Source organism: Elaeis guineensis, chromosome 10, assembly GCF_000442705.2.
Source record: "Elaeis guineensis isolate ETL-2024a chromosome 10, EG11, whole genome shotgun sequence".
Taxonomy (NCBI): domain Eukaryota; kingdom Viridiplantae; phylum Streptophyta; class Magnoliopsida; order Arecales; family Arecaceae; genus Elaeis; species Elaeis guineensis.
The window spans coordinates 32,883,577-32,905,567 of NC_026002.2; the positions used below are offsets into that span (position 1 = coordinate 32,883,577).

Sequence of the window (21,991 nt, forward strand, 5' to 3'; positions counted from 1 at the left end):
CATATTACTCTCCGTAAATTTTTTAGATTACGATAAACAAAATTTATTTTTACATACAAAAACCAACTGTTGTGAATGGCCATTTGTATGGCCAAATGATAAACATCATATAGGATATAATTTATTCATAAAAAAATATAATTTTTTTTACCGAATCAAAAATTATTGATTAGAATCATCTTATACCATCCAATAAAAAATTAGCACGTCATTCAAAAAAAATTTGTTTTATTCAAACCAGCAAAAAACAATCAACTAGCTAATTATCGCTAACGGTTAATTTTTTTTCAATCAAAATTTTCAATTAAATTTAGATAATAATAAATATTTTTTATAATATATGATATATCGATTTTTTATTGAATGGCTATAGAACGATTCCGACCGATAATTTATCCACCGCATCCGTTTGAAAACAACTTTGGCGAGCTGCACCAATAACCTCATGACACGGGTGGTACAGTAAAACTTTCGAGTGAACTGCACCGTGACCGACACTTTTCTCGTCCCTTTTCCTGGAAGCATCAACGGCTCATACTTCGTCTCTCACGCTTCCTCTTTTTCTCCCTCGACTCCAGCCCGCGTCTGTTCCATCAGCTACTTAAAGCTGAGGTCAGTCGCTTGCCCTTTCCTCTTCTTCCTATTGTTTTTCCTCGTCTTGGAGCTCCCGATCTCCATCGGTATCAGTTCGCGTGTTCTTCTTCTTTCCTTTCTTTGTTTTCTTTATCGTCAAGGTTGAATTTATGTGAAAAAAACAGATTTTTTGCCTTTTTTTGGTTTTTTTTGTGATTCATTATTTCGATTTTGTTAGGTTTCTTTGTGGTGAAATTTTGGCAGGTAGATGATGTTGCGCTCCATTTAAAAGTTGATCTCTTTTTTTTTTTTATGTTTTGGCAGATTACGAGCTCCGAGAAGATGACTTTCAAGTCGGTCTTTTGTTGTCTGCAGGATGTTTTCCCCCAAGTAAGAAACAGCCTTATAATCGTAGTCACTGATTTTGATTGTTGAATAGAATTCAGTAAGTAATTTTTTAAGAAAAAAAACAAAAGATGATTTCTCGAGGTGAGGATGACCGGCTGTGTATAGAGTTTTTCTTGTAATTAGCCTTCTAATCTAAGCTAACATAATCTTGTGCTTATTTGTAGGAAGTTATGTCTTCTGCTTATTTGTATACTAGGAATTTTCTGTATCTCTCGGAGATATGCTAACAAGTCTCATAAACCTAAGCCTAATGGTGCTTATGATCAACCACAACAATTAACAAGGCATATATATATATATATATATATATCTGTGTGTGTGTGTGTGTGGGGCTATAGTTTATTGGACTGAGCTATACAGTTTCTGCTCATGGCAAAATAATATGAATATTAATCTTGTTACTGTGATCATTAAGTTATTAAAGATTTGTCCTCAATTTGAGTAATTAAAGAGGTTGATTTATTCAAGTCAAACTTCTTGACATATTTCTGTGAATGAAGATTTTCAGTATGGAATAGTAATTGCTACTCTATGATTTTCTGTCTGTCTGTCATCTTGCCAATAGTCCGCCTAGGCTCTCACTTGAGTGGAAGCATAATATTTTTCTTTAATTACACCATCTGATATCACTGTAAAGTTTAATATATAAACCTTGAAGCTCTGATTTTAAATGTGAAGAACTCATGCTTGCAGATTAGTACAAAGTCTATGAGGATAATGTCTCTAGGTTCCTTGCAACACCTTCCATACCTGATGGGTCCACAAACAATTTGCTTATGATGCACTCATCGCCATCAAGTATCAACTGATTAAAAATGAAGGCCTTGTAAACTAGGGCATTTATAAACATGCCAGGATCTCTCCCATGCATGACTTGTGGTAGTAACTTGAATGACTGATTTCCTTGAATACTTTATGAAAACTTCTTTAGTAGGCCTTTCTCTCAACAAGAGTCTAGCATATATGTTGCATGTGATGTGAGTGGTGGTATGGATGTATGTCATGCTCCACACTAGTTGAATATTTTCTTATATTATTCTTATAATTTGATGAATACATGCACTCCTCTTATTTCCCTCCCTCAAAGTAAACACTGGGTTAAGCGGGGTATTTTAATTTAAGATATTTGTAGTTATTGTCAGTGAGATGAATGACTGTGTGACACAGAGCTTCACAGACAGATTTGGAAGTTTTGATTTAATATTTTAATATATAATTAGGCATATAAAATGTTTAGCTAGGAGCTTTTTTAAGGTTTACCATGTGAGTGCCTGAGAATGCAACTGCTTTTTCCATGGCATGTGGGCTGTGGAGTACCATCCAGCAGCCCCCAATTGAATTGGTGTGCCCTAGTTATCACCCATGATGTTTTAATTCTAAAGGCTGTTGGATGCCATTCCACAACCCACATGGTTTGCATCACGATCAACCTTTGATAGCAGCTACCTAGAAGATATACTCCTTTTTGTGTAACTATAATACATAGAACATCTTGAGATCTAAACAGTTGATGCGACCATGCATAAGCCCAAAGCTTAAACTTAGGAAAACTTAGTTCTCTTTGTGCCATATTCCAGAGAAAAAAAAGTCAATGACCATTGAAGAAGCTTTCCTAACAAGTTTACAAAGGGATGATCTTTTTGCATTATCTAGATTTTTTGTGTAGATTATCTCAAATTGAAAATTTTATATGGAAGAACCAGCAAGCCCCCCCCCCCCCCCCCTCTTCTCTCTCTCTCTCTCTCAATCTGTGCCTTGTTAAAAGCTACTAGTAAATTGTCTTTTGAAGTTTATTATTTTCCCATTTCATGTATTTCGGGTCTTTACCTTAAGGTTTGCACTTACATTGATTACTGAACACATCATAACAACCTATAAATGGCAGCACATACTTAAGGTTATTATGGCTATATGAGATAAATCCTTTCTCTCTCTCTCCCTCTCTCTCTCTCTCTAAAATATATATACACACACCCCCTCCTCCCTGTGGCTCTCTTTTTCTCCTAAGCAAAGGATTTAGTCAAGATGTTATGCAGGTTATATCTAATTAAATTGAAGTGGTTTCCTCACAGAAAGGCATAGTTATATCTAATAATGATAGTTTTGATGGTTTAATTATCATGCAGTAAGTCCACAACAATCTTCATGAGACTAGGTATTTGAGGTTTGTGCTATTTGAATGGAATACAAAAGAGTTTGAAACTGAAATGGAATGTAAAAAGTTGTCTTTCACATGATATGACACCAACTTTGCACTTAAGATACTTCAAACATCATATAATAGCCTTAAGTATCTATGTTAGAATTACTTTTTGGTAATTCAATCAAATAGGTTGGTTGTCGTACAAGGCTTGTTCAGGAATTCAGTTAACTTCTAAATTCTTGAATTTATTAATTGGAAACCAATATATGCCACATAAATATAAATGTAAGTTTATTATTCTTGTTGCCTGCTCACGGAATTGTTGCATTTACAAAGTAATAATCGATTCTTTTTTCATGACTTCCTCCAGGTAGATCTTCGTATCCTAAAGGCTGTTGCCATTGAACATTCAAAGGATGTTGATGCAGCTGTTGAATTTGTTCTTTCAGAAGTTTTACCATGTATAAGTGAATCAAGGGATACATCTTATACTCTTGATAATGCTTATGACATGGAACATTCACTTGCCAGTGGTAGGTGTTCCTTTGATGATGTCATATATTATTAATGGAACTACTCATCTTTTGGGCTTGTTGATCATGGCATGATTTTTTCTGCTCCATACATGTGTGGGACAAACATGTAAAAGATAATGTACTTTTGCTTTTTCTTTTTGGTAGCTAATACTAGACAATGTGTTGGATGTGTAGCTGGAATAAACAAGCAGGATAGTTTGTTGGGACATCAGGGAGCCAAAGAGAATAGAAGTCTGCTCCCAGAACCACTTGTTGTATGTGAAAGCACTTTTTCTGATATTTACACACATGCAGCTAATGCTAAGTCATCATGCATGGAGAAATCAGAAGGCAAAGGTTCACATATTGAACATGTAGGTGGGCCAAATAAGCCAAGTTTGTTATTGTGTCCACATGAAGCTGTTGAAGTTACTGCAAGTCCATCATCACAAGCAAAACTGATGGAAGATGTAATAGACCTTATTTTTGATCATACAATTAATTCTTTTCACTCAAAGCCACACTCCTTGGATGAAATAGTTATGGACACTACACCTTCCAATATCCATGTCCATGATCACCTATCCAATGCAGCACATCGAAAGGCAGTCGATCTGGTAGAACAAATAGTTGAACCAAGTCAGGGATTGGCAAAAGATGAGTGTGTTTCTTTTGATGGTAATGTCCAAGAATTGTATAGGACAGAGGCTAACAGTACTGTAACATGTGTTGGTGTGCAAGCTCAGCATTTTTCATCCTCAATCCTTGAAGATGGTACAGATATAATGGAATCTGGTGCTGCTGTAGAGAAGGATATGAATGGTTATGAAGGTGAACATAAAGAACAATTATCAAGATGTTTAACAGAGGCTGCAAATATCCAGGATTTATGTGATTTAGAAGTTAATCACTCTGTTGTAACTTCCTTTACCCCGTGTGGTGATATCTCATCATCTAATCTTGAAAACAGTACGGACTCTGTGAAGTGTGAAACTGGACATGTGAATACCGACACTTCTATATCTGAATTTGAAAAACAGCAGCCGAGGTGTCTTACTGAGAATGATGCTGAGTTGTTGGCCTTTGAGAATAAGATGGCTTCTGTGGGTGATAATTGTCAATCTTCCATGGTAGCTACTCAATCTGGCCAGGATGTAAACATTAATTTTCTCAAAGATTTTATCCTTGATGCTAAAAACAGCAAGGTACGACTTGTGCAATATAGTGTAGTTCATTTTTAGATCACTTCTATTCAGTTTTATTTTGTTTTACGATCAATGAACTCTTTTAATGTGAAATAAACTAGTATTTTGATGAATCTAGCATTTAGTGAATATATTGTTTTTCCCTAGGTCTTCAACAGCACACTTTCTGTAGGATCATACAGTACTGTGGTCATCTTATTCTTATTCTGATGATGGGTGATTTAAAAACAGCTGAATTATACTAGTATCAAATCTATACCTAACAGTTTTATCCTTTTTGTATGGAGAATCATATTTAGATGTTAAAGGCAAGATGAAACTTAAGCTCATAAAGTAAACATCATTCTCAATATGTACTAGATACCTGGTAAGGAATAACCAGAATGAAAGTTAAGTTACAAATATGCTAATTTAAATCAAAGAATTAGGATATTTGTGCAAAATGCGAGTTCAATTTTTAGTGCATGTAACATGTTTTTGGGAGCACTACATAAGGTTAGTTCTAGGCTTCTAGCCATCCTTTTGCAACTGAAGGCTAAGATCAAGGGTTTATATTAATGTTTGCTTTTCCTTGATTTTTAGATATGGTGGTAGTGTAGATAGTGAGATCAAACCCAGCAAATCAATGAGAACCCTTATTTAAAGGTCTAGAATAGGCTTCTTGGTGGGGAATTTTTATTGGATCTTCTTTAAGATGGATCTTTCATCATTCATAGACATTCTGGAGACTTATCCAAAAGGACCAAGCTATCCTAGGGCTTACTTTTTTTTTTTTCCCAAAACCATCAGATTGTATTAATTAAATGTAGATGTCACTCATATAATTTATGATATTTGTCCAGAAGATGATTGTGATGAGGAGAGCATCATTAGCCATCTTTGCATGTGGATAATCTCTTTCTTCCAGGCCATTTTTTTCCTCTTGGTTGAGACTCTAGATTCTAGAAGATAAATGTAGTCTAGAAATTCATTTATTTTTTTCTTCTGTACCCTTTAAATAGCAAAGCTCTTCATTTATATCGGAAAGAAGATGATGTGCAGATTCATGTGCAACAAGAGGTTATAAAAGAGTGTGATAGGCAGTACCTATCTGCTTCCTAATTCAGTTTAAGAATACTTGCGCTTTTATTTGAAGAGGGATTAGAAGGAGGAAAAGGGAAGGAATGGGTGAATGCAGTATGAAAAAACTTTTCTGAGAATTTTTTTCTTTTTAAACTCATGGTTTTGATGAATCTCTAAAAACAGAATTAAGGCAGCATTTCTTTTTTTTTTTCTTTTCTTTTTTTACCTCATGTAAAACTAGACTTGAAAGGTGGATTTAATTTTATGATTAATTGTGAAAAATGGAGATATGTTGCCCACAAGTTACTTTTGTCGCATTATGTTATGCACGAGTTATGAGGTTTAAAAAATGAAGGTGAATTTCTCATATTTTGTTTTTCTTTTATGCGTCCTTATAGATCCTTTTTCTATTTTTCATCTTGCAAAGTTATCCCCTAGTTGACCACATTTGTTCTTGAATAAAGAAAAGAGAAAAAAGAAAGGTGAAAGGACTACTTCCTTATCTCAAGATAAGGTCTGGTGTTGGAACATGCAACTTTTAAACTAATTAAGTAGTAATGGCTGTTGTAATTCACTGAATCAGATGAGGTGAAAGTACAAATATTTAAGATAATGGAAGCATATAATATGAAACTAATTCATCTATAGGTGACAGGAGTACATAATGTTATGTCCAGTTGGGGTGCCAGTGGCCAAATTCAAAACTCAAACAACCTCCATCGCAGTAACTTTAGCCATTTCTTGTTTTTACCTTTTATAGTGTCTCTTCACAACTGTTCCTCTTGACAGTCAAACCAACTGAATATCAGTATGTACTCATCACTCATATACATCTGTATCTTACACGGATTAAACTGATTAATATAATTATTTCTTTTTAAATTTTCCTCTTCTTTATCACTGGAAAGTGAGCTACCGATCTGTTTAGTTTCTACATTTGCATTCACTGATTAGCCAGGGCATGATATTTCACAATCTTGTTTCTGTCAAATATAGCTTTGTATTTTTTAAGTTCTGGCTGTATTGTCTTTACCCACTTTATATTCTTTTGAATGGCTATGGATCATACACTGTTTCTGCTTTGCATATTGGTAGCTGCATGCTATAATTTCCATCTTCTCCTATGTGGGTGCATCTGTCTTTGTTTTTGCTTCTTTCAAGTTTTGAGTATTGCAAAGCAGTTTGCTTGTTTAAGGCCGCCTCAAAATAAGTGCAGGGCAGAGTTTCCCACCAATTGGCTAAGAGCTTATATTTTATAATTACTGTTGAAGTATATGTAATTTCTTCACTGAAAACTGTGCAGAAAACATTGGCATCTGCCTTGGAATCAGTTATTAATATGGTAAAAGCAGTAGAGCTTCATGAGGAGAGAGCCAAACAAGCTAAAGAAGAAGTTATCATGGCTGGTCAGGATATTCTTACCAAGGTGGAGGACCTCAAACAGATGGTGAAACATGCACAGGAATCAAACGATAAGGTTGTGCACTTGATTTTATTATGGTTTCTTCTTCAGTTTGATGGTAAGGGAACTGATCTTATTTCCTAATTTTGGCAGAGAGCTGGGGAAGTTTATCATGAGAAATCCATATTAACAACTGAAGTTCAGGAGCTTCAGTCCCGGCTTATCAATATGTCAGATGAAAGAAACAAATCCCTTTTAATCCTTGACAAGGTGAAAAGGGAAATACATTTAATTCGTATTCCCATTACGTGCTTTTCTCTACCATGCAATGAGTATTTGTGCTTTTTAAATTTTTAAAGTAAAATTTTCTGGTTATAGCTATCCAAGGATTATAGCTTCACATGTAAATTGCACGTCAGAGGCATTCAATGCTCTTACATCCAGAGCTCTCTTTGATGTTTCAAATATATAATTTTACTTAGCATTTGAAATATCATATATCATACCTTTAGGGGGTGTTTGGTTCGCAATCGGAATCAAAATGGGAATGAAAATCGGAATGGCTTGAAATCGGAATCGGAATGGCCAAATCTCCTGAAGTGTTTGGTTCGTGACCGGAATCGAAATCGGAATCGAAATTGGAATGAAAAATTGAATCCATAGAGAAGAGTAGGGCTTGAGTTCTATATAGATTGAGCCATTCCCATTCCACCCCGGAATCGGAATGGAACTCCTTCCAACCAAACGGTTGGAATGGGAGTCATCCATTCCGATTCCGATTCCAGACCCCCACTCTCCCAACCAAACACCCCTTTAGTGTTCAGTTCCTGAATTCTTTTAATGTTTCTGGTGCAATATCATAGATTTAAGTCATAGTCCAACAACTTGAATGCAATAAATAACCAAAATGAGAAAGAAAACTAAAATTCCTCATAATTTACAATATAAGATAGACAGTTGAACATTTACTTGTACTGGATTAGTTACTTTTGGGTTTATTGCAATCCAACCCATGTTTATGCAATTTAAATCCATATTGAAGGAGAATGAAAATCTCTTAAAAAGTTACAGCTATTTGAAAGTCCCTAACATGCTTTAGGCCCCTTGTAGCTATGCGAAACATATCAAACTTTTCTAATGATGCAATGAAATTACAACAATATATAATTTATAGTGAATAAAATAATAATATCACCATTATTGCAAGGTTAGTAGTTATTGATAACTACTATTCGTCAATGTTCTTCATCCTATTTGGAGCCTAAATGCTCAAGCTGGATCTAATTTTCATGAAATTCAGACAGGAAACTATGATTATAATTAATGTGTTATATTTAACCCAAGTTTCACGGATTTGGTATCGAAATCCGTGCCAGTTGCCGACCGATACGGTACTAACAATAAAAAATTTTAAAAAAAATCCTACCCAATGGTCAAAAAAAAAGAAAATCATGCCGAACCGATACCGTACCGAACCAACTGGTTCGGTCTGGTTTAGGTCATTTTTCGAAAAACAGGCTTGAATCAAATCGGTTCTCCACCGATATAGTACGATACAGGGTGTACCGGCTAGTTCGGACTGGTACAGAATACCATGATTAAACCATTATTTTTATGGACTAAGATTAATTCTGGTTCCTGAATAAGATTTACTCATTGAATTACACCAAAGCCCTATGCAAGCAACCTGGCCTATCCATAAAGCCCAAAACAAACCAGCCCACAATCCTTTGTTTAGTGAATAGGGTTTGGATCTGGGCTGAGATCCAAAACTGACCTGAACCATAGGCTGGAGCTACTATGCCTTCTCCTTTCCTAATTTAAACCAGCGAAGGAAACAAAAAGCAGCCATGGTCAATCATAGCCGAACCTCCCATGGCCATGCTGTGGTGTATGATAAAGTGTGGAAACCACCCATCAGCTATCCAACTATTAGGATAAACTGATGGGCACCTTGATGCCAGCAGCCAATGATGAGTGTGGGAACTCAAATTGAAAGGGATAGGGGCCATTAGTATGGTCAACCATAGAGATGGCTAGCCAAAGGGCACCCACCAGTCAGCCACCATGTTGCCAATATACCAGCTGGTGACTGGTCTGGCATGGTGGGGATGGCGGTCTCTTGCAAGATTTTTTAATCTTTCTTTCATAGAAGAAAATGTACTTTTACCTTGCTATGATGTAGTCCAGCGACCAATCCATGATGTGGTTGCCACCATGATGTTGGTAGTACTTGAATCCTTGACAATGTTCATGAACACAAATCTCTTTCCAATGTAAAATTTCTGTCAAGAAAGAGGACATTTTTTTAAAATAATCTCACTAGTAGCAAGAACACCATCTGATCATGAGAAAACTGAACCCCCTGATTTACCCCTTTTTAATTCCAAAAATGAATATGAAACCATTATATGTTAATTTTAGAATTAAGAGTAATTCTTTAATCCCAAAAAAAATTGATCTAAAATTTCTGATCTTGCCATGGTTTGCTTAATCATAGAACACAGACTATGGTGCTCTAGTCTTACATATAAGATTATGTACAATAATGCATAGGATCATTGTTCTCATGATCAAGGAAAATCACAAATGGTATTAAGGTTGGATTGCATACCTTACATTGACAATGGCTGGAATACTCCTATAAATTATAATCGAATCACTAAGCATCCTAGTCTTCTCTCTTCTCACTCTCCACGTAGAGTATTGCTGGTAGTCGATACTATACCATATTGGACGTACCTTATTGTACCATACCGATGCTTGGTATGTCGAATCTTACTGTACCATATACGTTCCGGCACTGTAATAGGATAGTACCAATATGGGGTTCGGTATCGAGATGACAAATCTTGTCTGTGAGTGTACCTTGCTACAAGTTAGAGAGAGGGATTGAAACCCTCATATATATAGTTGCTAGTTTTGTAAACCTTCAAGATCCCTAGTCTATGTAGGACTTTAGTTTCATCTCCAAGTAATTGGAATAGGCAACTTAACTGATCAGGCTAACCTTATGCAGAGTCCTGGTTTATTAAAACAAAACATGGAGCCACAACTTATGTCTACAAGTGATTTTTTAGGCCACTTTACATGGATAAATTCTAACATGCACACATGCATGATCAAAGCTCCCCTTGACTAAAGTTTCAATGCAGTTGTCCAACTACAGGGCTGCACTGGCAAGCAGTGAACCCTTAACACCATTTTCCTTTGCCATTAACTCCCCCCTCCCCCATTTGCCAGGTCTTCCCCATCCCTAGGTTCTGAGTTGTCTTAGAGAACTCAACACCCACGAAACTGATAGTATTTAATGCCTTTTTCTTTAAAATTGTCTTTGCTAACAATTCAACCAAGGTCATAGATTCAAAATTTAGAAAATATAGAGGAATTCGCCATAAATTCACAAAAACGAATCCACAAGTTTACTGTATTCCTTTACACATTTTTGTGCAACCCTTTATTGTCTCTACTGCAGCTATGGAAAACCAATATCAGGTCCAGTAATTCCTTTGGCATTGTTGCAATTGATTGTCATTGATATGTTACATATAATTTTAACAGAATGGGTTACATGCTTTATAAGTTGTTGGAAGCCAATGGATAATGTGAAATGATGTATATTTTAACTGCAGTTTGTGTTTTCTGCTCCTGACCTCAGCTTCCTTCTTGCTAGATTCGCCAAAATCTTGAAGCACGATTAGCTGCTGCAGAGGAAGCACGGGCAAGAGCTGAGCAGGAAAAGCTTGAAAAGGAAGAATTGGCTCGCCAGGTTCTTAACGAGGAGGCCACCATCATGATGACCGTGGAGCATGAGTCCAGAAGACTCCAACAGGAAGCAGAGGAGAACTCCAAGGTAACCATTTATTAATTCTACCATATAACCCAAAATCTGGAGTGGAGCTCTCATGAAGCTCCCTTCTTGATGTTTCCATGGCAACATGCATGCATGCTCTAATATATGGTTAAAAATAAAACTTGGTATCCATTTGTGCTATGAACACTCCACCTGCATTAAGAATGAAATGCTAGTCAGCAGCATTATAATCTTCTGGTTACTATGGTGCAGTTGAGGGAGTTCTTAATGGATCGTGGCCGCATTCTTGACATCTTGCAGTAAGTTTCCGCATGCTTAGTTAATTTAACTTTGAATTTGTTTGTGAACTCCAATTGTATGCAAGCTTCTATTTTCCAAACTTTCGACTGCAGTACGACTTTCTTGTCTGGTGATTATTGCATGCGTTTGTTGTTTAACTTGCTCAGTGCTTTTAAATGGAAACAATAATCTTGACCATAAATCTAGTATCTGTTTAAATCCGGGAATGTAGAAGTCCACATAGTGCATTCTTTTCTTTCCGGTGAACAACACACCCTAAGTTGTTTCAAATGAATAAACTATATCTCATGTAATTAAGAATGTTAGAAATAGAACACATGGACAAGAAGAAAATTAACTAATTAAAGCTTCACTTTGCAGAGGAGAGATAGCCGTTATTTGTGAGAATGTGCTGTTGTTCAAAGAAAGAGTTGATGGACATGCTTCACTCAACAAATCAAAAACATTGCTGACTTGCAGCTCGGCCTCCTCAACCAGCTCTTTATATAATAAAAGGTTATTCTCTGACCAAGTTCTTCATCCTCCAGATAGAGAGAGCTCAAGAATTAATGAAAAGTCATCTGAAAATGAGCTTCTGGAAGGATTTGTCTGCGAGAATCACGATGCATCTCTTGATGATGACTGGGAAATTTGTGATGCTTAGACTGAGGTGTACAGCTGATAACCTGTGGTTATGTCTGAACAGCTTGTATCAGATATTGAAGGCTTGCTTCTTGACCTGCATCAAATTATCCTTCCATTTCCCTTTTTGGTTTCTTAAAAGTAAGATAGGAACTACATTAAAGATTGTCTATGCATCAGTTGTACACATGTATGGTTGATTGCCACTCTTTGCAGTTGTAAATATGTGTGTGTTCATCTTAAAAACACTTTTATTCCAATCCCTTCTTCAATTTTTTGCCTTTCTGCAAATGGTTTTAGATTTAGATCCTGGAGATCTCAATATTTAACTCATTGGTGTTGCTGATTTGATCTAGGGCACAGATGGATCAACATCCCGACGAGAATATCAAAATTAAGTACTTTAAAATCATGTGAATAGGCCACTGCATTCCTTTCCCTTATCCGGAGGTCCGGTGCACAAAAATCCAATTGCTTAAGATCACCAGTCTCTTGCAACGAGGTCGAATAATTAACCGTTACTTGCTCATTAATTCATTGCTTGGGCGATTTTCCAGGATGGGTTGATAAGTCGGCATTTGATTTTGCAACCATGCTCGGAAACGTAGTTGTTAAACTCAGACCGGCTCACTGTCCGGCGTGATTTTTGTGATAGGATCGGAAAATGCAAATGCCACGGTGAGAACCAATCAAACCTGCCGGTTGTTATGATAACCAGTGAACCAAAAAGTAAGGGAAGCAGAGTGGTAAAATTCAAACCTTCGCTATTTGTTTGAGGAAGCTCTTAACCTCTCAAACCATGGTTGATTTATGATGCCTTATAAAAATTATATTTGTTTAAAAAGAGTTATTTGCTTGGTATTTCTATAATGAGTAAATTATAATGATGCATCTTAAAGTTTGAGGTAATTATAGATTCCCCATCCAAAGTTTTAGAAATATACATTCTATTACTTAACTTTTATTATATGCATATCATGTAATCTCCTACTAATATTTTTCTATTAAATAAACTAATAATCTTATTAAAATCATCACTATTTAATCTATTTAAGTCTTAAATAATGCTATTTTTTTATTTTGATAATTTTTTTTAATTTTAATTTTTTATATTTGATTAAGAAGTTACGTGTATATTTCTAAAATGTTGGTTGGGATTATGTTAATTACCCTAAACTTTGAGAGAGGTCAAGGATAATTTGCTCTTCTATTATCATTTTTTTTCAATAAAAATAATTACTTCCTTTTTCCTTTACTACAAAAATAATTAAAAAAATATATACTTTATTTGATTTATTTAGAAATTTTTAAAATTTATTACTTAAAAAATAAAAATATCAATATATATTTAAAGAAAAAGATAAATAATATTTTTTTTCTTTACTCTGCAACTAAAGAATAGCATAGAGTACAGATCGTCATTATTAAAAGATTAATATTAAAATAAAAAATTATCAATAATTATATATTTTTATATTATATATTTTAATATTTTAAAATTATTTGATATTTTTTAGTTATTCCTACCCGATGTCCTATTGATCATGTGGGATCAATGACCTCCAATAACTACGCCCGAAATCCGACCTGGTAGCTATCCGACCCGGCATCATTCCGCGATGATCCAAGTTTGACCCAATCTAGACCTGACCCGACCTGACTCGGTCTAACACGCCAATCCATCGCGAACCTACTGCCGCCGCTTCCGATCAATCCCTCTCCGAACTCGGATCGGATCAGGCCCTTAGCATATCGGGTTGGATCGGATTTTGGGTCGGGTTATGACCCGACCCGTGTACTGGTGCCGGGTGCGGGGGTAACCGCTCGAACCGCCTCCCTTCCTCAAACCATTTTGAACTCTTTGTAAGCCCGCGTTTCCCACTTCCCAGACCAACGTAACCACCTTCTCCCATGGACGCCTCCACGGACGCCACCACCACCACCACCACCGCCATCGGCTTCTCTCCCCAATCGCAACCCCACCATAACAACACCTTCTCTCCTCTTCCTCCTCCCCCAACCTTGGCCGCCGCTCCGCCGCTCCTCCACTGGTCCACGACCAACACCACCTCCAATGGCGGCGTCTTCTCTTCCGGGGGTCTCAACCTTCCCCTCCCTTCCCCGGACTTTACCCCCTACCTTCCCCCCACCGCCACCCCCAAGAAGCCGAGACCCCCTCGACGGAAACCGGATGCCGCCGCCTCCACCTCCGCCGCCACCGCCAAGACCACTCCACCCTGCACCGAGTGCGGCAAGCGCTTCTCCTCGTGGAAGGCTCTCTTCGGCCACATGCGCTGCCACCCCGAGCGCCAGTGGCGTGGCATCAACCCACCACCCCATTTCCGACGCCTGTCATCTCCCGGGGCGGCCCAATTCTCCGACGAGGAGTACCAAGTCGCCACCAGCCTCATCATGCTAGCCAACGGCCCCCCGAGGGATGAGCATGGCATCGATGCGACCGTCGGTAGCAAGGTGGTGTCTGGGTGGCCGCAGCGCAGAGCGAGGCAGATGAATCCAAGGAGCGAAGGAGAGGAAGGAGTGGTCCAGAAAGAATGGATGGACAGTGAGGCATTAGGATCTGCTCGCAATTGTAATCTCTGCTATAAGGGTTTCTCTAGTGGGCAGGCTCTCGGGGGGCACAAGAGGTGCCACTGGGAGAGGGGAGAGGACCAAGAGGGGAGTTCTTCTTCATCGGCCAAGAACTATGTTTTGGACCTCAACTTGCCACCACCAACGGAGAGCGGTGAGAGTAGTCCAAGACCTGTTGTGGATTTAAGGCTGGGGATTTGAGGGGATTAGATTGTGGCAATGCAATACTTAGGTATATGTTATACTTTTCTGTCATCCAAATTTGAATCTGATTTGTACTTGAACATCGGTGTTCTACGAAGTGGAACATGGATGGAAAAATGTTCAAGGTTGTGTTCTGATATTTAATCAATTCAAATAACCGTCTACTTGATTCCTAGTTTGGTTTATTTTTCATTGTTTATATAAGTTGTGGTCATTTTGTTGTCCGTTCATACTAGTGGCGGCATGGAGTAATAAGCAGTACTCACACTTGTTTTCCCTCAATTACAAGTTTTAATGATATCATTCAAATTCAGTTTCAGTTTCCTCTCTGTCTGCTTGTTGAGCATCCGTTGTTTTCTGAAATGAATGAGAACAATATCCGGCACAGACAGTGATTAGCTACATAATATGTGACTCCATTCCCCTTTTTATTAATATGATTCCATTTGAAATATTGTTTTCAATAAGCAAAGGCCAACTAAATTGAATCAAGGGTATAGAGTATAGACAACATATAGTATCAGCAAAGCAAAGGTGATGTGAAGGAATTGAGAAGTCCGCAGTGGGGAGCAAAAAGGTGAGTGCAGAACTGCCTAATTACCAGCAATCAGACTTTCAGCAATCCAAGGTACTCCTTTTGCCTTTTGCTCAATCAACTGCACTAGTTTCTGTCTATCAATCAATTTTGTGGATTGAGCAATTGAACTTTTCTTCCTTCCAAATTCTGGTGGTTAATTAATTTAAAAATAATTCATGATTGTGAAAATTTGTTTCTACTTATGTACTCTGGTTTTAGGTTTTAAGTTGCAGCCCTTTTATTTGATATGAAGACCGGTTTGAAGCCTGCAACATATGTAGTGAATTCTTCGCCATGCTGTGCTTAAATTGTTTGTTTTGATTACCTCACGTTGCATGAAAGGAAAAAAGGAAAAAGAAAAAAGAACTACTGTGATTCGGATTTCTTTAATCAATGGCTATCTGTACCAAAAGTTACCAAGCTTTATGAGTTCTCTTATGAAAATTTATATACAGTAGTTTTCGTTCGGAACTTTGTGTAAATTGTTCAGCTAATTGCATGTATGAACGGTCTTGATCATGCTGATCCAAAGTTGCTCACTTATCTTTGGACACCACTTTTGCCTGAAAATGACATCCTACACCAAAGGTAAAATTCTGACTCTTATCTTCTGATATCATAATACCTTTTTCTTGTCTTTTGCTTCTCACTGTTAATAACCATCTCTTAACTCAGAAGGCATTTGTTATTTCAAACAGGAAGTATGTGGCTACTCTCATGACATGCTAGATTTTTGATCCTGTAATAAGTTTCTAGAATTCGAGTTTGCATGGTTTGAGTATTCCTTGATTTTGCTTTCGAGTGCTTCTGTTATAGCCCAAAACCAATTCAGCCCACCAAAGCCCAAAACAGAAAAAAAAAAACAGGGGAATAAAACCGGGAAGAAGACTCCCGGTAGGAGTCTTCTTCTCCGACGAAACCCAGGCAAAATCGGACTCCTAAGACCCCTCGGAGTCCTAGGGTTCCCTATAAGAATACCCCCTCCCCCTTGAGATCGACCATCGGCCTCTTCTCCCTCTCTTTCTCTCTGATTTTTCCGAAAAAGAGCCGCGGGCACTGTTGGGTTTCTCGCCGTGATTTCTCGCCGGTGAGGTCATCGGAGGCCGGGGGTGAGCCTTCCTTTCCTTCCTCTCTTCCTTTCCTTTCTTTTCGTATTTTTGATTGAGGCTGCCGGCGACGAGTGTCGCCGATCTATAGTCGGGAAAGAGACTCTGTTTTTGGGTCTCTTTTCCTTGAATTTTCCGGCGCCGGCGATCAGAATCGATCGCCGGCCACGCTCCTCCGTGACCGGGGGAGTGGCCCCCGTCGGCCGCCGGCCTCCGCCGTGGCGGCCGCGGCCCGAACGGCCGATCAAGGCCGGAGGACCAAGGGTCCTCTGTTCCGGCGCGGGACGAGTCGAGAAGAAGAAGAAGAAGAAAAAGAAAAGAAAAGAAAAAGAAAAGAAAAAGAAAAGAAAAGAAGAAAAAGAAGAAAAGAAAAGAAAAGAAAAATAAGAAAAAGAAAAAAAAAGAAAAAGAAAAGAAAAGAAAAGAAAAGAAAAGAAAAAAAATAATAATAATAAAAATATATATATATATATATATGAACAAATAAATAAATAAATAAATAAATAAATAAATAAAACTAAAAAAAATTGATGAGAGAGAGAGTTTCTCTCTCTTCTCTCTCTTCTTTCAGTCTGAACCCTGACTTTCTCTCTCTGGAATTGGACTTTCTCTCTCTACTTTCTCTCTCTAAAATTTTCTCTCTCTAGGATGTTTCTCTCTCTCTAAAGTTATTCCTCTAGGATTAGCATAGTGGGAGGTCTCATCTGATGATTTTGATCGAGTTTAGGAAAGAGTCGATTTTAAGTGAGGTTTTGAATTGAGATTTGTTTAGATTTAATTTTGAATTAAAATTAATGAAAAAATATAATTTTGGATAATAGGTACGGAAGAATCTTCTAGAAGTTAGTCGATCTATTCATTCAGTGCTCCGTGAAAGGTAAGTAATGAATCATCTTCTCGAGATATTCCATGTTTATTCTGAAAATAAATAATTATTCTCTGAAATTATGCATGATTTATGAAATTATGTTTTGAAAGAAAAATGCTTTTGAAATGTTATGGTATATCGATTTATGCACATGTTCAGTGAAAAATTATGATATATTATGATACAAAGTGTTTGATACAGAATCGGATTTATGCTCTCAGCCTAACTATGTTTCAGTGGGCCCCGCCAATGGGGATTATACGTTGGTACTCAGTGGACCCTGCCAGTGGAGATTGTGCGCTGGTGTTTGTGGACCCTGCCAGTGGGGGTTGTGCGCTGGTGTTTGTGGACCCTGCCAGTGGGGGTTGTGCGCTGGTATTCTGTGGACCCCGCCAATGGGGGTTAAACATTGGTCATAGTCAAGGCTGTTGAGTTACGAGTATTTTGAATCGAATCGGATTTATAATTATATTATATGTGAATATTTAAAAATTATTAGATTTGCATTAAATCAGCATGAAATTTATTTTTATGTTTATTTACAGTATTATTCTTGAAAATTATATAATATCTGAATTATCTAGTTGAGATATTTGTTACTTACTGGGCTGTCTAGTTCATTACCTTTCTTTCTATTTTTCAGATTCAGATAATTAATATCGAGCGTGGGATGAAATATTGGGACAGAGCTTTTAGAAGCGAGATTAGCATTGTCAACTTCATTGAACTTAGATTTATTGTTTTAGTAAAATTTTATTGGATGTAAGACATTTGATTTAATTACTTAAATTACAGTTGAATAATAATTATTTGAATTTATTCCGCTGTGATGTATTGATATCGTGATGAGATGCCTTGCATGCTTATGGAGAGAGTTCTTCATAAGTATACGGTGGTTGCCGCGACCCTCGATTCACAATCTCGGATCGGGGGCGTGATAATTAATATGGTATCAGAGCATAAGTGGATAAATTATGACACATAGAATTTGACATAGTATGAGTGTAGGTGGGTAAACATTAGGAATATTGGGACGTTAAAGTATGAGCATCATAATACATCTATCCTAACAAATAGATAAATGAATCTAATAAGGTTTTTGAATTTTGAAAGTACGAATAAGAAGAAATATTTTTGAATTTTGATTAATTGGGATGTCATCATATGATTCATAGAAGTATGCTTTTCCTATCTTATGATGGGTTGGAATTAAGAGTGGTTAATATTTTGAAATAAATAAATAAATAAATAAATGATGATGAATGAAGTTCTTATGCAAGAATAGAGACATTGACCTTCTTCTATTCAGATAGATTTGACTTGAGTCATGAGATATTGAACATTATTTAAAAAAAAAATGAATGAGATCATAATTTCGAAATTTTGAAATATTGAAAATCTTTGAGATGTTGATCTTGATAAATAAGAAAATGAATGGTTCCATTTCAGATCGAAATTAATGTATTGACTTTTTTCTTATGAAATGATTTAAGAATGAATTTATATCAAGAATTAGAATATTAAAATATTTGTAGATGAGATTCAAGTAAGAAACTATGAAGACTCGGGCAAGAAAAAAATTTCGAGGATGAAATTTTTTTTTAGGGATGAAGAATGTTATAGCCCAAAACCAATTCAGCCCACCAAAGCCCAAAACAGAAAAAAAAAAATAGGGGAATAAAACCGGGAAGAAGACTCCCGGTAGGAGTCTTCTTCTCCGACGAAACCCAGGCAAAATCGGACTCCTAAGACCCCTCGGAGTCCTAGGGTTCCCTATAAGAATACCCCCTCCCCCTTGAGATCGACCATCGGCCTCTTCTCCCTCTCTTTCTCTCCGATTTTCCTGAAAAAGAGCCGCGGGCACTGTTGGGTTTCTCGCCGTGATTTCTCGTCGGTGAGGTCACCGGAGGCCGGGGGTGAGCCTTCCTTTCCTTCCTCTCTTCCTTTCCTTTCTTTTCGTATTTTTGATTGAGACTGCCGGCGACGAGTGTCGCCGATCTATAGTCGGGAAAGAGACTCTATTTTTGGGTCTCTTTTCCTTGAATTTTCCGACGCCGGCGATCGATTCCGGAGCCGGCCTCCGCCGTGGCGGCCGCGGCTCGAACGGCCAATCAAGGCCGGAGGACCAAGGGTCCTCTGTTCCGGCGCGGGAAGAGTCGAGAAGAAGAAGAAGAAGAAAAAGAAAAGAAAAGAAAAAGAAAAGAAAAAGAAAAGAAAAGAAGAAAAAGAAGAAAAGAAAAGAAAAGAAAAAGAAGAAAAGAAAAGAAAAGAAAAAGAAGAAAAAGAAAAAAAAAGAAAAAGAAAAGAAAAGAAAAGAAAAGAAAAAAATAATAATAATAAAAATAAATATATATATATATATGAACAAATAAATAAATAAATAAATAAATAATAAAAATAAAAAAAATTGATGAGAGAGAGAGTTTCTCTCTCTTCTCTCTCTTCTTTCAGTCTGAACCCTGACTTTCTCTCTCTGGAATTGGACTTTCTCTCTCTAGAATTTTCTCTCTCTAGGATATTTTTCTCTCTTGATGGATTCCTCTCTCTCTAAAGTTATTCCTCTAGAATTAGCGTAGTGGGAGGTCTCATCTGATGATTTTGATCGAGTTTAGGAAAGAGTCGATTTTAAGTGAGGTTTTGAATTGGGATTTGTTTAGATTTAATTTTGAATTAAAATTAATGAAAAAATATAATTTTGGATAATAGGCACGGAAGAATCTCTTAGAAGTTAGTCGATCTATTCATTCAGTGCTCCGTGAAAGGTAAGTAATGAATCATCTTCTCGAGATATTCCATGTTTATTCTGAAAATAAATAATTATTCTCTGAAATTATGCATGATTTATGAAATTATGTTTTGAAAGAAAAGTGCTTTTGAAATGTTATGGTATATCGATTTATACACATGTTTAGTGAAAAATTATGATATATTATGATACAAAGTGTTTGATACAGAATTGGATTTATGCTCTCAGCCTAACTATGTTTCAGTGGGCCCCGCCAATGGGGATTATACGTTGGTACTCAGTGGACCCTGCCAGTAGGGGTTGTGCGCTGGTGTTTGTGGACCCTGCCAGTGGGGGTTGTGCGCTGGTGTTTGTGGACCCTGCCAGTGGGGATTGTGCGCTGGTGTTTGTGGACCCTGCCAGTGGGGGTTAAACGTTGGTCATAGTCAAGGCTTTTGAGTTACGAGTGTTTTGAATCGAATCAGATTTATAATTATATTATATGTGAATATTTGAAAATATTTGATTTGTATTAAATCAGCATGAAATATACTCCTATGTTTATTTGCAGCATTATTCTTAAAAATTATATAATATCTGAATTATCTAGTTGAGATATTTGTTACTTACTGGGCTGTCTAGCTCATTACCTTTCTTTCTATTTTTCAGATTCAGATAATTAATATCGAGCGTGGGACGAAATATTGGGATAGAGCTTTTAGAAGCGAGATTAGCATTGTCAACTTCATTGAACTTAGATTTATTGTTTTAGTAAAATTTTATTGGATGTAAGACATTTGATTTAATTACTTGAATTACAGTTGAATAATAATTATTTGAATTTATTCTGCTGTGATGCATTGATATCGTGATGAGATGCCTTGCATGCTTATGGAGAGAGTTCTTCATAAGTATGCGGCGGTTGCCGCGACCCTCGATTCATAATCTCGGGTCGGGGGCATGATAGCTTCTGATCTTAAGTCATGCTTTACTCACTTTGTCTTGCAATATCGACATTTTTTCTGGAAGCTGAGAACAATTTTCATTCTTAAGAATTGCAATTTCGCAATATCACAGGAACAGCCTCCACTCAGTCACATGCATCGGGTGCCTTGGTTTGCTGATTTTGCCATCGTTGCTCCTGAATCTCTTGCGTGAGGTCGGTCCCCAAGATGAAAATGGCCGAGGTAAGACTTGCTGCGGAAGCTCCATCCGGATACCTGCAAGAAGTCCTCATTGGAGTATTCTTCGATGAAGACCCTTCGACGCTGAAGTTAAGAGATGGAGAATAATAAGAGGAGAGAGTAGGGAATCGAGAGCTTACTTTGAATGTTTCGGAACTCCTTTATTTATAGAGGAGGAGTTTGAGTCATATCTATCTTGGAGTCTGGATAACCTCCCGGATTTGTCGTATAGATTGATTCGGATGAGGTACTTTCCTTTTAGGGATGACTCGATTGTAGAGGAATCCTACTATATCTGGACTTTCTCTTTTTAAGAGAGTGAGAGAGAAAGAGGGAGAGATGGATCTATCGGTGGAGGAAATAGCTCGGCTATGGACGAGCTACAATAGATCGCCCAAAATTGTGGTCTTGAAGACTGTGGAGCGCATGTCAATCTCAGGTGATCTGGAATAGATCAGCTTCAAACGAGCTAAAATAGATCATTCATGGTCGAGGAGTTGAGAACCACTGCTGATGAGGTATATCCGGCGACCTTCATGCTTATCGTATGTAGGAGATTTATCTGATGACCATCTCACATAGATCGGTCAGATCCAAGGATGTGACAGTCGAGACCGAGATACACTCTCGAGGTCGAGCTTTCTATAGGTCAGTCGAGGAGAGTATCAGTCTCAGTTCGAGACTGATCTCATCGA

General features: G+C 37.3%; 2 protein-coding genes across 3 annotated transcripts; both read left to right on the forward strand.

The window, feature by feature from the left end:
* Positions 1-465: 465 nt before the first annotated feature.
* Positions 466-12,315, forward strand: LOC105052733 (uncharacterized). 2 transcript variants are annotated; one of them, XM_010933660.4, is made up of 9 exons: positions 466-612; positions 898-963; positions 3,495-3,657; positions 3,835-4,844; positions 7,210-7,383; positions 7,462-7,578; positions 10,982-11,161; positions 11,375-11,421; positions 11,783-12,315. In XM_010933660.4, the coding sequence occupies exons 2-9, from the start codon at positions 916-918 to the stop codon at positions 12,063-12,065; spliced, it is 2,022 nt and encodes a 673-aa protein (XP_010931962.1). In that variant the 5' UTR covers positions 466-612; positions 898-915; the 3' UTR covers positions 12,066-12,315. The 2 variants fall into 2 exon arrangements, with proteins under 2 accessions (XP_010931962.1, XP_010931961.1); XM_010933659.4 differs by having other exon boundaries at positions 540-680.
* Positions 12,316-13,836: 1,521 nt separating this feature from the next.
* On the forward strand, positions 13,837-14,885 carry LOC105052793 (zinc finger protein ZAT2-like). The gene has a single exon (XM_010933721.3). The coding sequence runs from the start codon at positions 13,955-13,957 to the stop codon at positions 14,831-14,833; it is 879 nt and encodes a 292-aa protein (XP_010932023.1). The 5' UTR covers positions 13,837-13,954; the 3' UTR covers positions 14,834-14,885.
* Positions 14,886-21,991: the final 7,106 nt, after the last annotated feature.